Source organism: Cervus canadensis, chromosome 3 (genome assembly GCF_019320065.1).
Source record: "Cervus canadensis isolate Bull #8, Minnesota chromosome 3, ASM1932006v1, whole genome shotgun sequence".
NCBI lineage: Eukaryota > Metazoa > Chordata > Mammalia > Artiodactyla > Cervidae > Cervus > Cervus canadensis.
Window position 1 is genome coordinate 112,588,433 of NC_057388.1, and position 14,363 is coordinate 112,602,795.

At 41.1% G+C, this 14,363-nt stretch overlaps 1 protein-coding gene across 1 annotated transcript; it reads left to right on the plus strand.

The window, feature by feature from the left end:
• Positions 1-527: 527 nt before the first annotated feature.
• LOC122438856 (GTPase IMAP family member 7-like) lies at positions 528-9,362 on the plus strand. Its single transcript, XM_043464088.1, has 2 exons — positions 528-649; positions 7,405-9,362. Exon 2 carries the CDS (start codon positions 7,442-7,444, stop codon positions 8,324-8,326), a length of 885 nt encoding a protein of 294 aa, XP_043320023.1. The 5' UTR covers positions 528-649; positions 7,405-7,441; the 3' UTR covers positions 8,327-9,362.
• The last annotated feature ends 5,001 nt before the right edge of the window (positions 9,363-14,363 follow it).

A 14,363-nucleotide genomic window follows, 5' to 3' on the forward strand; every position in this document is an offset into this window, starting at 1 on the left:
ACCGCTGGAGGTTTATAGCTATAATCACCTACACCTGAGAATCAGTGTGAGGAAGCACACCAGGTTCATGGTTCCTGCCAGTGGGAGTCTGGGGATTTGTTCTCATTGGGTGAGGCCTAAATATCAGAGTTGATACCATTCCATGGGCTTCTCTGATAGCTCAGTTGGTAAAGAATCTGCCTGCAATGCAAGAGAACCCCGTTCGATCCCTGGGTTGGGAAGATCCCCTGCAGAAGGGGAAAGGCTACCCACTCCAGTATTCTGGCCTGGAGAATTCCATGGCCTGTATAGACCATGGGCTTACAATTCCATGGACTGTATAGACCATGGGGTCGCAGAGTCAGACATGACTGAGTGACTTTCACTTTCACTTCACTTTACTATAACCCAAACAGCAAATAAAACTTTCGACATTCTGGTGTGATAGCTGGCACATGGAGAAAAAGCTTTCAACCTGGCAAAACTGAAGCACCCACCAAATTATGGGGCAACATTTCTGTCTTTTTAAAAAAAAAACAGTTTCTTCACTGGCCGCACCCACTCTGCTTCCTGGCTCTGAGGTCTCAGAGGTGCAGCAGTTAGAGCAAACGCAGGGGCTCAAACAGCTTCTCTGGAGGAAACCGGACAGCTCATCAAGTCCTTAAATCAGGTGAGCCTAGCTGACAAAAGATCCCAGGGAGACAGAGCTGTAGGGAGAGTAGGATAGGGGAGCCTGGGAAGGGCGTGGATTCTGGCCTGAGAAGGGGCCAGGTGCTGTGCAAACAAGTCAGGAGGATGCTGCCAGAGCGGGGAGGTGGCGGTAGGGAGGGGAGTAAGGATGTCTGTTAACATATTGTCCATGCATCTCATTTTAATGTGACAACCTTTTGCTGAATACTGCACGTTCCATCCAGCTGTTGTTGGGATAGACATTGAGTACACTTGATAACCTAGACATTTCTTTTAATAGGAAATGTGTCCCCAAGGTCTTTAGAGTTGGAAGGCAATTTAAAGACCACTCAGTCTAAATCTTTTTAAAAAATTTAATTGTTATTTTATATTGCAGTACAACTGTTGTTTAGTCACTAAGTTGTGTCTAACTCTTTATGACTCCATGGACTATAGCCCGCCAGGCTTCTCTGTTCACGGGATTTCCCAGGCAAGAATACTGGAGTGGGTTGCTGTTTTCTCCAGGGGATCTTCCTGACCCAGGGATCAAACCTGGGTCTCCAGCATTGCAGGCAGATTCTTTACTGTTGAACCACCAGGGAAGCTCATATTGCAGTATGTGTAAATCAACTAATTTTTTGGCAGGAAATGGGCATTTGAAGACTGCAGTCTGGCACTAAGGGTACTCATTTCTACTGGGCTTATCATTGTTTTGATGTCTTTCCAGTGGACTTCAGAACTATACAAACACACACACACACAATGAAGAATATGATTCCTGAAAATTTTTTCAGATATTTTGGGGCAAGGGTTGGGAGGACTTAAAGTATATCCCACTGGAGATGGACAGAGAAATGACTGCGTTATCAAGTCTCTTGGAACAATTTTTTGTGTGGTTCATTCACCACACAAAATACAATTAGGCTTGTTTGTTTCATTTGCTTTTGATTTTTAGTAGGCTTTTAAATATAATTTTTGCTGTATGATTATGTAAACTATTTATATGGTTTTAAGATCAAATCAATGAAATATAAGTATATCCAAACAAGTCCGATTCCCAGCTTCTGTTCCTGTCCTCTCCCTCCTCTTCTTCCCATACCCATATAAGTAACTTTTTTGCTTTTTTAGCTTTCAGGTTATTCGGCCATTGTTTTTACAGATGAATGAAAAATATATGTATTACATTTCATATATGTAGGTCACATTCTTCCTTGTTAGAGAAATGCTAGTAAACTGTACATTATTTTCTTCTTTGCTTTTTCTGCTTAGTGCTATATCCTGGAGATGTCTCCATACTAGGATATAAAGATATACCTCATTTTTTCTTCAGTTGACCAGTGCTTCACTGTGTGAATATGCCTTAGTTAATTCAACCAGGTGCCTACCCGAATGATGGGCATTTAATAGGTTTTTGGTATTCTGAGATTCAAATAGTGGTGCAATTAACAGACTTCTGTGGGCTTCCCAGGTGGCCCAGTGGTAAAGAATCTGCCTGCCAATGCAGGAGATGCAGGAGACGTGGGCTCAATTCCTGGGTCATGAAGATCCCTTGGAAATGGCAACCCACTCCAGTGTTCTTGCTGGGAAAATTCCAAGGAGAGAGGAGCCTGGGAGGCTACAGTCCATAGGGTCACAAAGAGCTGAACATTACTGAGCACACACACACACACACACACAGACACACACACAGACACACACAGACACACAGACACACACACACACACACACACACACACACAGAGCTTTCTGTATAATTTTCTTCCATATTCTTGTTGGGTGCCTTTGGAATAAATCCTAAAATTGAGCTTGATAATAAAAGGGTAAATGCGTATGTAAATGCACATATACAAGACCTTGCTAACTTCTCCTCTAGTTGTTTTAGACTGTTCTTTTATTCCCAACAGCCATGCAGGAGAAGATATGTTTCCCCTACATCTTTTATTTATTAAAAAGAATGTCTTTATCTATTTGGCTGCATTGCATCTTAGTTGCAGCATGCAGGATCTTCCTTGCCTCATGTGGGATCTTTCATTGTGACACATGGACTCTCCAGTTGTGGAGGAATTAGTTGCTCCGTGGCATGTAGTATCTTAGTTCCCTGACCAGGGATTGAACCCACATCCCCTGCATTGCAAGGTAGATTCTTAACCACTGGGACACCAGGGAGTCCCCTATACCTTTTACCAATAGATTATGCCAACTAATTTCTGGGTTTTTTCAAACCTGTAGGTGAGAAATAGTATCCTAGTGCAATATTAAATTAATTTTAGTTTTTCTATGTTTTGATATGTTTTTCTATATTACAAGTGAAGGTTAGTATCTTTTTATATATTCAAGGGATATTTACATTTTTATTTGAACTATTTATTCTTATCTCTTATTTCATTTTCTATCAAGTTGTTGGTCTTTTGTTTCTCTACTTTTAAATATTGTTTGCTAAAATATTTTTATTGAAGTATAGTTGATTAACTATAATTATAGCCAAGTGATTCAGTTTTATACATATGTGTGTTTGTATGTGTGTGTGCATGCTCAGTCACTTCAATCATATACAACTCTCTGCGACCCCATGAACTGTAACCGTCCAGTCTCCTCTGTCCATGGAATTCTCCAGGCAAGAATACTGGAGTTGGTTGCCATGCCTTCCTCAAGGGGATCTTCCTAACCCAGGGATCAAACCTGAATCTCCCATGTCCCCTGCATTGCAGGCACATTCTTTACTGCTATACAGTATATATTATATATAAAGTATATAGTAAATATATATAAACATATATTTATATATTAATAATATATAAATATAATACATGAATATATATTTAATATATTTATATATATAGTAAATATATATATAGTATACAGTAAATATATATATAGTAAATATATATAAATAGTAAACTTAGTAAATAACTTAGTAAATAAGTATTAGTCGCTCAATCGTGCCCGACTCTGCGACCCCATGGACTGCAGCCCACCAGTCTCCTCTGTCCATGAGATTTTCCAGGCAAGGATACTGGAGTGGGTTGCCATTTCCTTCTCCAGGGGATCTTCCCAACCCAGGGATCAAACCCAGGTCTCCTGCACTGCAGGCAGATTCTTTACTGACTGAACTACAAGGGAAGCCCATACATATATTCTGATTTTTTCCATTATAGGTTAATACAAGATGTTGAATATAGTTCCTTTTTACTATATAGTAAATTCTTGTTGCTTGTGTATGTTATATATAGTGGTATGTATATGTATATGTAACATATCACTATATATAACAAAAGGTCAGCATTCATTCCAATACCAAAGAAGGGTAATGCCAAAGACTGTTCAAACTACTTCACAATTGCATTCATTTCACATGCAAGCAAGGTAATGCTCTAAATTCTCCAAGCTAGGCTTCACTAGTACATGAACCAAGAACTTCCAGATGTACAAGCTGAATTTAGAAAAGGCAGAGGAACCAGAGATCAAATTGCCAATATCCACTGGATCAAAGAAAAAGCAAGAGGATTCCAGAAAAACATCTACTTCTGCTTCATTGACTATGCTAAAGCTTTTGATGGTGAGGATCACAACAAACTGTGGAAAATTCTTCAAGAGATGGGAATAACAAACTAGCTTACCTACCTCCTTAGAAACCTGTATGCAGGTCAAGAAACAACAGATAGAACCGGGCATGTAAACAGACTGGTTCCAAATTGAGAAAGGAGTATGTCAAGGCTGTATATTGTCACCCTGCTTATTTAACTTATATGCAGAGTACATCATGAGAAATTCTGGGCTGGATGAAGCACAAGCTGGAATCAAGATCACTGGAAGAAATATCAATAACAGATAAGCAGTAACACCACCCTTATGGTAGAAAGTGAAGAGGAAGAAGGTGAAAGAGGAGAGTAAAAAAACTGGCTTAAAACTCAACATTCAAAAAACTAAGATAATGGCATCCAGTTCCATCACTTCATGGCGAAAAGATGGGGAAACAATGGAAACAGTGACAGACATTATTTTCTTGGGCTCCAAAATCACTGCAGATGGTGACTGCAGTCATGAAATTAAAAGATGCTTGCTCCTTGGAAGAAAAGCTATGAGCAAGCTAGATAGCATATTAAAAAGCAGAGATATTACTTTGCTGACAAAGGTTTGTATAGTCAAAGCTATGGTTTTTCCAGTAATCACGTATGGATGTGAGAGTTGGACCATGAAGACGGGTGAGTGCCAAAGAATTGATGCTTTTGAACTGTGGTGTTGGAGAAAACTCCTGAGAGTCCCTTGGACTGCAAGGGAGTCAAATCAGTCAGTCCTGAAGGAAATCAACCCTGAATATTCACTGGAAGGACTGATGCTGAAGCTGAAGCTCCAAAAGTTTGGCCACCTGATGGGAAGAGCCGACTCACTGGAAAAGACCCTGATGCTCAGAAAGATAGAAGGCAGGAGGAGAAGGGGACAACAGAGGTCGAGATAGTTGAATGACATCATGGACTCAATGGACATGAATCTGAGCAAGCTCTGGGAGATGGTGAAGGACAGGGAAGCCTGGCATGCTGCAGCCCATGGGGCCAGAAAGAGCCAGACAGGACTGAGGGACTGAACAGCTACTATGTATGCATAAACCCCATACACCTAATTTGTCCCTCTTTCCTGATTTTCCCCTTTGGTAATCATGTTTGTTTTCTGTGTCAGTTAGTCTGTTTCTGTTTTGTAAGTAAGTTTATTTGATTTATTTTTGATTCCACATACAAATGATATCATATAATGTTTGTTTTTCTCTAATTTCCCTCAATATGATAACACCTCAGTTCATACATGTAGTTGCAAATGACATTATTTCATTCTCTTTTATGGCTGAGTAATATCCCATTGTATATATGAACTGCATCTTCTTTATACATTCATCTGTCAACGGACATTTAGTTTGTTTCCGTGTCTGGGCTATTATAACAGAACTGCTATGAACATAGAGGAGAAGAAAATGGCAACCCACTCCAGTGTTCTTGCCTAGAGAATCCTGTGGACAGAGGAGCCTGGTGGGCTGCTGTCCATAGCGTCACACAGAGTCGGACATGACTGAAGCAACTTAGCAGCAGCAGCAGCAGCAGCTATGAACATAGAGGTGCATGCATGTTTTCAAATTAGAATTTTGTCTGGATATATGCCCAGGAGTGGGATTGTGGATCATATGGCAACTCTATTTTCAGTTTTTTGAGGATCTTCCAGACTGTTCTCCATAGAGGCTCTACCAATTCACATTCCCACCAACAGTGTAGGAGGGTTCCCTTTTCTCCCCACACTCCCCAGCATTTATTGTAGATTTTTTGATCATGGCCATCAAATCATGGCTGTGAGGTGATACATCATTATAGTTTTCATCTGCATTTCTTGAATAGTGATACTGAGCATCTTTTCATGTGCTTATTGGCCATCTGTACAGATATTCTTTGTATAAAAGTGAAATGACCCCTCTTTTATAAAAGTAGGAAAAAATTTTCCCCTAGTTTGACAATTGTGTTTTAATTTGTGTATGGCAGCATTATTATCCCACATCATCTTTCTGATTTTTATATAATCAAATTTAGGTGTCTCTTTCCTTGTGGCAGTTTAGTAGCTAGGTTGTGTCTGACTTTTGTGACTTCATTGACTGTAGCCCACCAGGCTCCTCTGTCCATTGGGTTTCCCAGGCAAGAATACTGAAGTGGGTTGCCATTTCCTTCTCCGGGGGATATTCCCCCCAGGTATCCTGCATTGCCAGCAGATTCTTTACTGACTGAATCACCAGGGAAGCCTGTCTCTTTCCTTACTCTATTTCAAATTTTAGAAATATTTTCCTGACCTCTAGGTTACAAAGATTTATCCATGTTTCTTCTATTATTTATATGGATTTTTCAACATTGGAAAGTCTAACCTATTTGGAGTTTGAAAGGCATCAGGAAATGGATGTAGTTTTATCTTTTTGTATATGATTGTCTCCATGTGGCTTATTAGTCTGTCTTTCTTCCTCTTGATGTGAGATGCTACCTTATTGAATATAAATGTTGCATAATGTAAATGAATTGAATATGAATAAATATAACGTGGTTAAATTGGTCTACTTCCAGATTTTCTGTTTTTGCTTTGCTGTTCTCTCTATTCAGGCACCAACATCATACTGCTTTAATTATAGAAACTGTGATGGTAAATCATAAGGGGCTTTCCCTCCCTGGCTCCCCATGCACACTTCATTCAGACAGATACCAGCTGTAACAGGCCTACTCAGCCATTGGTCAGGCATCCAAGTGGGCCCCTCCTCCCAAGCACGTGAGCAACTGTTAACCAGCAACCAGTTAACAGGTCCCCTTCTGCCATTGGTGAGGCCGCTGAAAGTCCCTTCTCCCTCTCTATTGTATATAAAAGGACCCTGAATCCCGACTGAGATGAGAGGGTTCTTAGAGACGCTAGATTGCCATCTCCTTGGTCTGCTGGCCTTCTGATTAAAGTCATCATTCCTCGCTCCAACAACTCGTGTCCAGATTTATTGGCTTGTTGTGCGGGTGAGCAGAACAGCTTGGGCTTGGTAACAGACCTGACACTTCTTCGTGGGGATAATGAAACTGCTTTGCCGTTTTTTCAACAGCAATTAAACTGTTTAATTTTTCTGTTTCTTTTGCAAACAATGTGGATAATAGAATATTACAAATTTCAGGGAGACAAAGGAAGTTAGAAAAAGACTTAAGAATGGTTACTACTTACCTAAATTGACCCCTTTCCCCTCTCCTTCCTTTTCTTAAGGTGGTGTCTGGGTACCCCAGAGCCTCCTGATGTAAACATGGCTGCCAACCCTAACAATGCTCTGAGGATCGTGCTGGTCGGGAAGACCGGAAGTGGGAAAAGTGCGACTGCAAACACCATCCTCGGGGAAAAAGTATTCGAGTCTAAGATTGCAGCCCACGCTGTTACCCCCACTTGTCAGAAAGCATCCCGGGAATGGAAAGGGAGAGAGCTTCTCGTTGTTGACACCCCAGGGCTCTTTGACACCAAGGAGACCCAGGACAAAACCTGCAAGGAAATCAGCCGATGTATCCTCGCCTCCTGTCCTGGGCCTCACGCCATCGTCTTGGTCCTGAGGCTGGGCCGCTACACAGAGGAAGAGCAGAAAACCGTGGCGTTGATCAAGAATCTGTTTGGGGAAGCAGCCATGAAGTATATGATCATCTTGTTCACTCGCAAAGAAGAGCTGGAGGATCAGAGCCTGAGCGACTATTTGGAGCATGCGGGTGTAAACCTACGAAGCCTCATCCAGGAGTGTGGAGACCGCTACTGTGCCTTCGGTAACAGCAGGCACACACACGAGGCTGAGAAGGAAGCTCAGGTGCAGGAGCTGGTGGAGCTGATAGACAAGATGGTGCAGAACAACCGAGGAGCTTACTTTTCTGACCCCGTTTACAAGGACATAGACCAAAAGCTGAGACAGATGGAGGAAGACTTGATGAAAAGCTATACTGATACATTTAACATGCAAATGGAACAAGTAGAAGTGGAATATGCCCATAAACCACCAGAAGAAAAGATGAAAGCAGTAAAATCGATAACAGAGAAGTATAATGAACAAAGGAAAAATGCAAGGGAAGAAGCTGAGAAGAGTATATTGCAAGCCGTTTTTGACAAGATTAAAAACATGCTTTCAGAAATATGGCAAATTTTGTGGAAGTAATGTACTGTAATTTTATTTTTACTTCTCAGTTTACTATAGCTTGTTAATATGAAAGTAAAAGTGAAGTCGCTCAGTCGTGTCCATCTCTTTTCAACTCTATGAATTGTAGCCTGCCAGGCTCCTCCGTCCATGGAATTTTCCAGGCAGAAATACTGGAGTGGTTTGCCCTTTCGTTCTATAGGGGATCTTCCCAACCCAGGGATGGAACTCAGGTCTCCAACATTGCAGGCAGACTTTTTACCGTCTGAGCCACCAGGGAATCTCTTTCTTGTTAATATGGTGCTTTGTATTTTCCTAAGATGGTTAAAACCATATCTTGTTTCTGATTTCTTCTCACAGTCTAGCCTTACTCTCTCCATTGAGTTATGGGTCTATGTCCCCTACCTTGAAATTGAATGGACTTTGTGACTGCTTTGAGAAATAGTGGGTGGCTGAAGCAACACCATGTGACTTCTAAGGTTGGATAGGGAAAAATGCCTCCTTGCTCTCCTGCGGTGGTTACCCTTGGAATTTGCCCACCATGTTGTGAGGAAGCTCAAGTAGAAGCCAAGTCACCCCCATGAAGAGGATCTGAAGTCACTGACCCAGTCCCTGGATGATACTTCATCCGCCAGCCAGAACCATTTGCTGGCCATGCAAGTGAGGCAACACAGAGTGAATTCTCTAGCTGCCAACTGATGAAACTGCAAAGAGCAAAGATGAGCCATTCCCATGGGGTCCTACCCAAATTGCAAATTCATAAGAAAAATAAATGATTGCTGTTGTTTTAAGCCACTAAGTTTGGGGATGGTTTGTTAAGGAGTGAGCATCAACCACAATTAAATGTCTCTGAAGCTCATTGCCCAGCACTCCTGGCTCCCACCTGTCCTCACACACAATGCCAATGAATTTAAGAGTTTATGGAATTAACACGCAGAAATTCCTTGCATTCCTATACACTAACAATGAGAAAACAGAAAGAGAAATTAAGGAAACAATACCATTCACCATTGCAACAAAAAGAATAAAATACTTAGGAGTATATCTACCTAAAGAAAGGAAAGACCTATATATAGAAAACTATAAAACACTGATGAAAGAAATCAAAGAGGACACAAATAGATGGAGAAATATACTGTGTTCATGGATTGGAAGAATCAATATTGTGAAAATGACTATACTACCCAAAACAAACTATAGATTCAATGCAATCCCTATCAAGCTACCAACGGTATTTTTCACAGAACTAGAACAAATAATTTCACAATTTGTATGGAAATACAAAAAAACCTCGAATAGCCAAAGCAATCTTGAGAAAGAAGAATGGAACAGGAGGAATCAACCTGCCTGACTTCAGACTACTACAAAGCCACAGTCATCAAGACAGTATGGTACTGGCACAAAGACAGAAATATAGAACAATGGAACAAAATAGAAAGCCCAGAGATGAATCTACATACCTATGGACAGCTTATCTCCGACAAGGGAGGCAAGGACATACAATGGAAAAAAAACAACCTTTTTAACAAGTGATGCTGGGAAAACTAGTCAACCACTTGTAGAAGAATGAAACTAGAACACTTTCTAACACCATACACAAAAATAAACTCAAAATGGATTAAAGATCTAAATATAAGACCAGAAACTATAAAACTCCTAGAGGAGAACATAAGCAAAACACTCTCCAACATAAATCACAGCAGGATCCTCTATGACCCACCTCCCAGAATATTGGAAATAAAAGCAAAAATAAACAAATGGAACCTAATTAAACTTAAAAGCTTTTTCAAGCAAGGTGAAAAGACAGCCTTCAGAATGGAAGAAAATAATAGCAAACAAAGCAACAGACAAAGGATTAATCTCAAAAATATACAAGCAACTCCTGAAGCTCAATTCCAGAAAAATAAATGACCTAATAAAAAAATGGTCCAAAGAACTAAACAGACATTTCTCCAAAGAAGACATACAGATGGCTAACAAACACATGAAAAGATGCTCAACATCACTCATTATCAGAGAAATGCAAATCAAAACCACAGTGAGGTACCATTACACGCCAGTCAGGATGGCTGCTATCCAAAAGTCTACAAGCAATAAATGCTGGAGAGGGTGTGGAGAAAAGGGAACCCTCTTACACTGTTGGTGGGAGTGCAAACTAGTACAGCCACTATGGAGAACAGTGTGGAGATTCCTTAAAAAACTGGAACTAGAACTGCCGTATTACCCAGCAATCCCACTTCTGGGCATACACATGGAGGAAACCAGATCTGAAAGAGACATGTGCACCCCAATGTTCATTGCAGCACTGTTTATAATAGCCAGGACATGGAAGCAACCTAGATGCCCATCAGCAAACCAATGGATAAGGAAGCGATGGTACATATGCACCATGGAATATTACTCAGCCGTTAAAAAGAATTCATTTGAACCAGTCCTAATGAGATGGATGAAACTGGACCCTATTACAGAGTGAAGTAAGCCAGAAAGATAAACAACAATACAGTATACTAACACATATATATGGAATTTTAAAAGATGTCAATGATAACCCTACATACAAAACATAAAAAGAGACACAGATGTACAGAACAGACTCTTGGACTCTGTGGGAGAAGGTGAGGGTGGGATGTTCTGAGAGAATAGCATTGAAAGTATACTTGTTTCAAGGGTGAAACAGATCACCAGCCTAGGTTGGATGCATGAGACAAGTGCTCAGGGCTGGTGCACCGGGAAGACCCAGAGGGATGGGATGGGGAGGGAGGCATGGGGGGGGGGGGTCGGGATGGGGAAAACACGTAAATCCATGGCTGATTCATGTCAATGTATGGCAAAAACCACTACAATATTGTAAAGTAATTAGCTTCCAACTAATCAAAATAAATGAAAAAAAAAGAGTTTATGAAATTGACATAACCAGGTAATGATTTGTTTTGTAGAGTTCAAAGATTCAATGTAGGAAAATTCAAATAAGAAACCCTGCATACATTAAGTGTAGGCCCCACTGGTGTGTTATTTCAATCCACACCCACGAGAACTTTGTTATGAGAACCATGCCAATGCAGCATGGGCTTCTCTGGCACCATTATTCTGTGGTTGGTAGAGATGTGGAAGTAAATTCTCTTTGTGTTTTTCTCTCTCCTTTTTTAAAGCACCATTCTAATTTAAAGTGTTCCTGACTGTAACTTTAAAAATCTCTTCTGTGCCAAATATTTTTCAATTGCCTCTGCACATCCACACTTCACCCTTCTTCACTCTAGCTTCTTGCATGGGAGGCTGATCTACATGGACAGCATCAATGGGATCTCTTGCTCTCTGACCTCTGCTTGGTTTCTGCCAAAGGGAATCCAAGCAGGAGATCTCTTGAGGGCAGAAAAGCAAGGTCAGGGTATCTGTTCTCCATTCTCCCTACCTGCAGATCATCTTTCACTAGTTGCCAAAGGTCCTGGCTCCTCCCCTGGAGGCCTTACTACCCAACTCTCCTTCTGCATTCCAGCTTTGTTCACCCCTTAGGGTATGGATGTTATTTCCTCACTGTTACTAGTCCTCCCCCTTGTCATTTCTTAACCTTGTAGCCACAGCTTCTAGGCAGCCCCTTCACTAGAGTCTCCTCCAAGTACTTCATTATACTAGGTCATCTGTTTTCTGCTAGAATCCTGACAGATACATCTTATGATGTGTGTGTGTGTGAAAGTCATTTAGTCATGTCCAACTCTTTGCGACCCCATGGCCTATACAATCCATGGAATTCTCCAGGCCAGAATACTAGAGTGGGTAGCCTTTCCCTTCTCCAGGGGATCTTCCCAACCCAGGGATTGAACCCAGGTCTCCTGCATTGCAGGTGGATTCTTTACCAGCTTAGCCTATGATATCGACTTCTTTTTCTATTTCAAAACATTTCCTGATTTTTGTTTTCTTTTTTTTTTTTTTCAATCTCCTGCCAGCAGGAAAGTCTCACCTGACTGTTGAAGTCTCTTGGAAAAGTTTACCCACATGCACTGTGATGTTGGCAGTGAGCAGATAAAAATTTCTGGCCTGCTGAAACAATTGCAATGATTCAAAAATAGGGCGATGTGCCGGGGTCCAGCCCCAGCAGGATCCAGGGGAACCCTCAGGATGAACGGCGTCGGCGAATGAGAGAAACAGTGAGACAAAGCTCGGGGCGAAGTCTGAAGTTTATTTTTGCACGGCCCCTTTATACCCTTAACAACTTCTTTTTGGGGGAAGTGCATATTGCTTACACACAGGTCATCTCAAAACATTGCAGCAACTTGACCTTCAACAGAAACAGGATTTCACCCACATCCTTTCGTTCACAAGAGCCTTTCTTATCATTTGGCCTTCAGGCCTGCTAATATTTTATGGCTTGCACCTGGTGTGACTTAAGCAACTTCAGTAGCCGACCCTGTTTTTCTTATAATTAATCTATTTTCTTTCTAATAAGTGTCATCTCTATGGGAACTAGATAGGATTACATTTTTACAGAACAGAAATGCGAAGGACTGCAGAAACAGCAGATATGGCACAAAACAGGCTCTTAGTCTAAAAGTTAACTACCTGCAAGAAGTCACCAGCTAATCTCTATCTAATATATTTTCTATTAGGCACATCTTGCGGCTCTAACACAATAACCTTTGTCTAGCACCTCCAGCTATGTTACTTACCATGAAGCAGTAACATTTTTAATCTTCTTTAATACAGGGGACATTACTGCTATTTTTGACTATTTGACTATTTTATTTATGGAGCTTTTTTTTCACCCCGCGGAGGGACCTATGCTTAATGGTTTCTTTTGTTAGTGTACTGTGCTTAGGATGTTTAGAACAATCATGAGCATTTTTTTGCAATGGGAGCACACATTTGCCAAACAAGCCAGAATGCCAGCAAAAGGGTTTGAATTGAAGCATTTCTTTGTCCCTGGCCCCTTCGTAGGGTACCAGTGTCTAGGAGATTTATTAATTAGGGTTTTAAGTTGGTCTTTATTCAGTGAAAGAGGAGCAGGAGAGCTCTCGGCAGGCAACACAGGAATCTGCAGCAGGGCGAACAAGAACAACAGCAGAAAAGGGGGGAGGATATAGGGTGGGGTAGAGGCCGGGGTCAACCTGGAGGGTCCCTCGTATCCTGAATGGCCTTGCGTGTCAGGTCTTCTCCTCATGACCTTGTCATGGGCGGGATCTCCCATAATGGCTCCCAGCATCTCCCCCTTTTTTATTTTTTAAAACAGCCAGATGGATCTCAGTTGCGAAGTTCTGAGTGCTCTGCCGAAGAGCTCTGACAATACAAGGGAGGATAACAATAATAATAAGGATCAGTGCTATTACAGCAATGTAACTGAAAATAGTAGAGAAAATATTTTTGGCAGAGGTAAAGTTGGAGAGGATTTCAAAGAAATCACTGGCAGCTCCAGCGGCAGTAAAATCTAGTCAGGAATGCTCGATTGTTCTAATCTGTCCATGCAGTCTGTCTAAATCTAAACTTATGCTAGAGCTATTCCATACCCATGAAATATGATTTTTAATTTTTTCCCAATTGTAATCAGTCTCATTAAACTTTAAGGGTGTTACACAAGTCCACCAATAGTTGGCATGACAGGACAGTGCTAATTTACTTTTAGGGCTTTCAGTTCTGTTCCGATATGCATCACCACTTCCTCTAGAGCATCTACTTTTATTTCTAATTTTCTGTCTGTGACCTCTTGAGTGGCTAGAGCTAAGGAGACATTTTTTGACATAGTATTAACATACTGTGCAGTATGTGTTTGCTGGGTTAATGCAATTGCTGCTACGGAGACAGAGGTAATAGCAGTAATTAATGCTGAAATTCCTATAACAAGCAATCTTATAAATTGCTTAGAGCACATCAGATTTCATAATTGTTGAAGCACAGCTAGACCATAATTATCATACCAATGAGTAGTTATTGTAACCGGTACCACAAGATAAGGCGGGCGCTGACAAGAAAGTAAAGCAAGAATGGCAATAAAGACTCTTTCAGGGGAGGATGGAGATCCTTGTAGGGATGCTATCTCTTGTGCTTGATGACAGAGCATCTTGATTTGTCC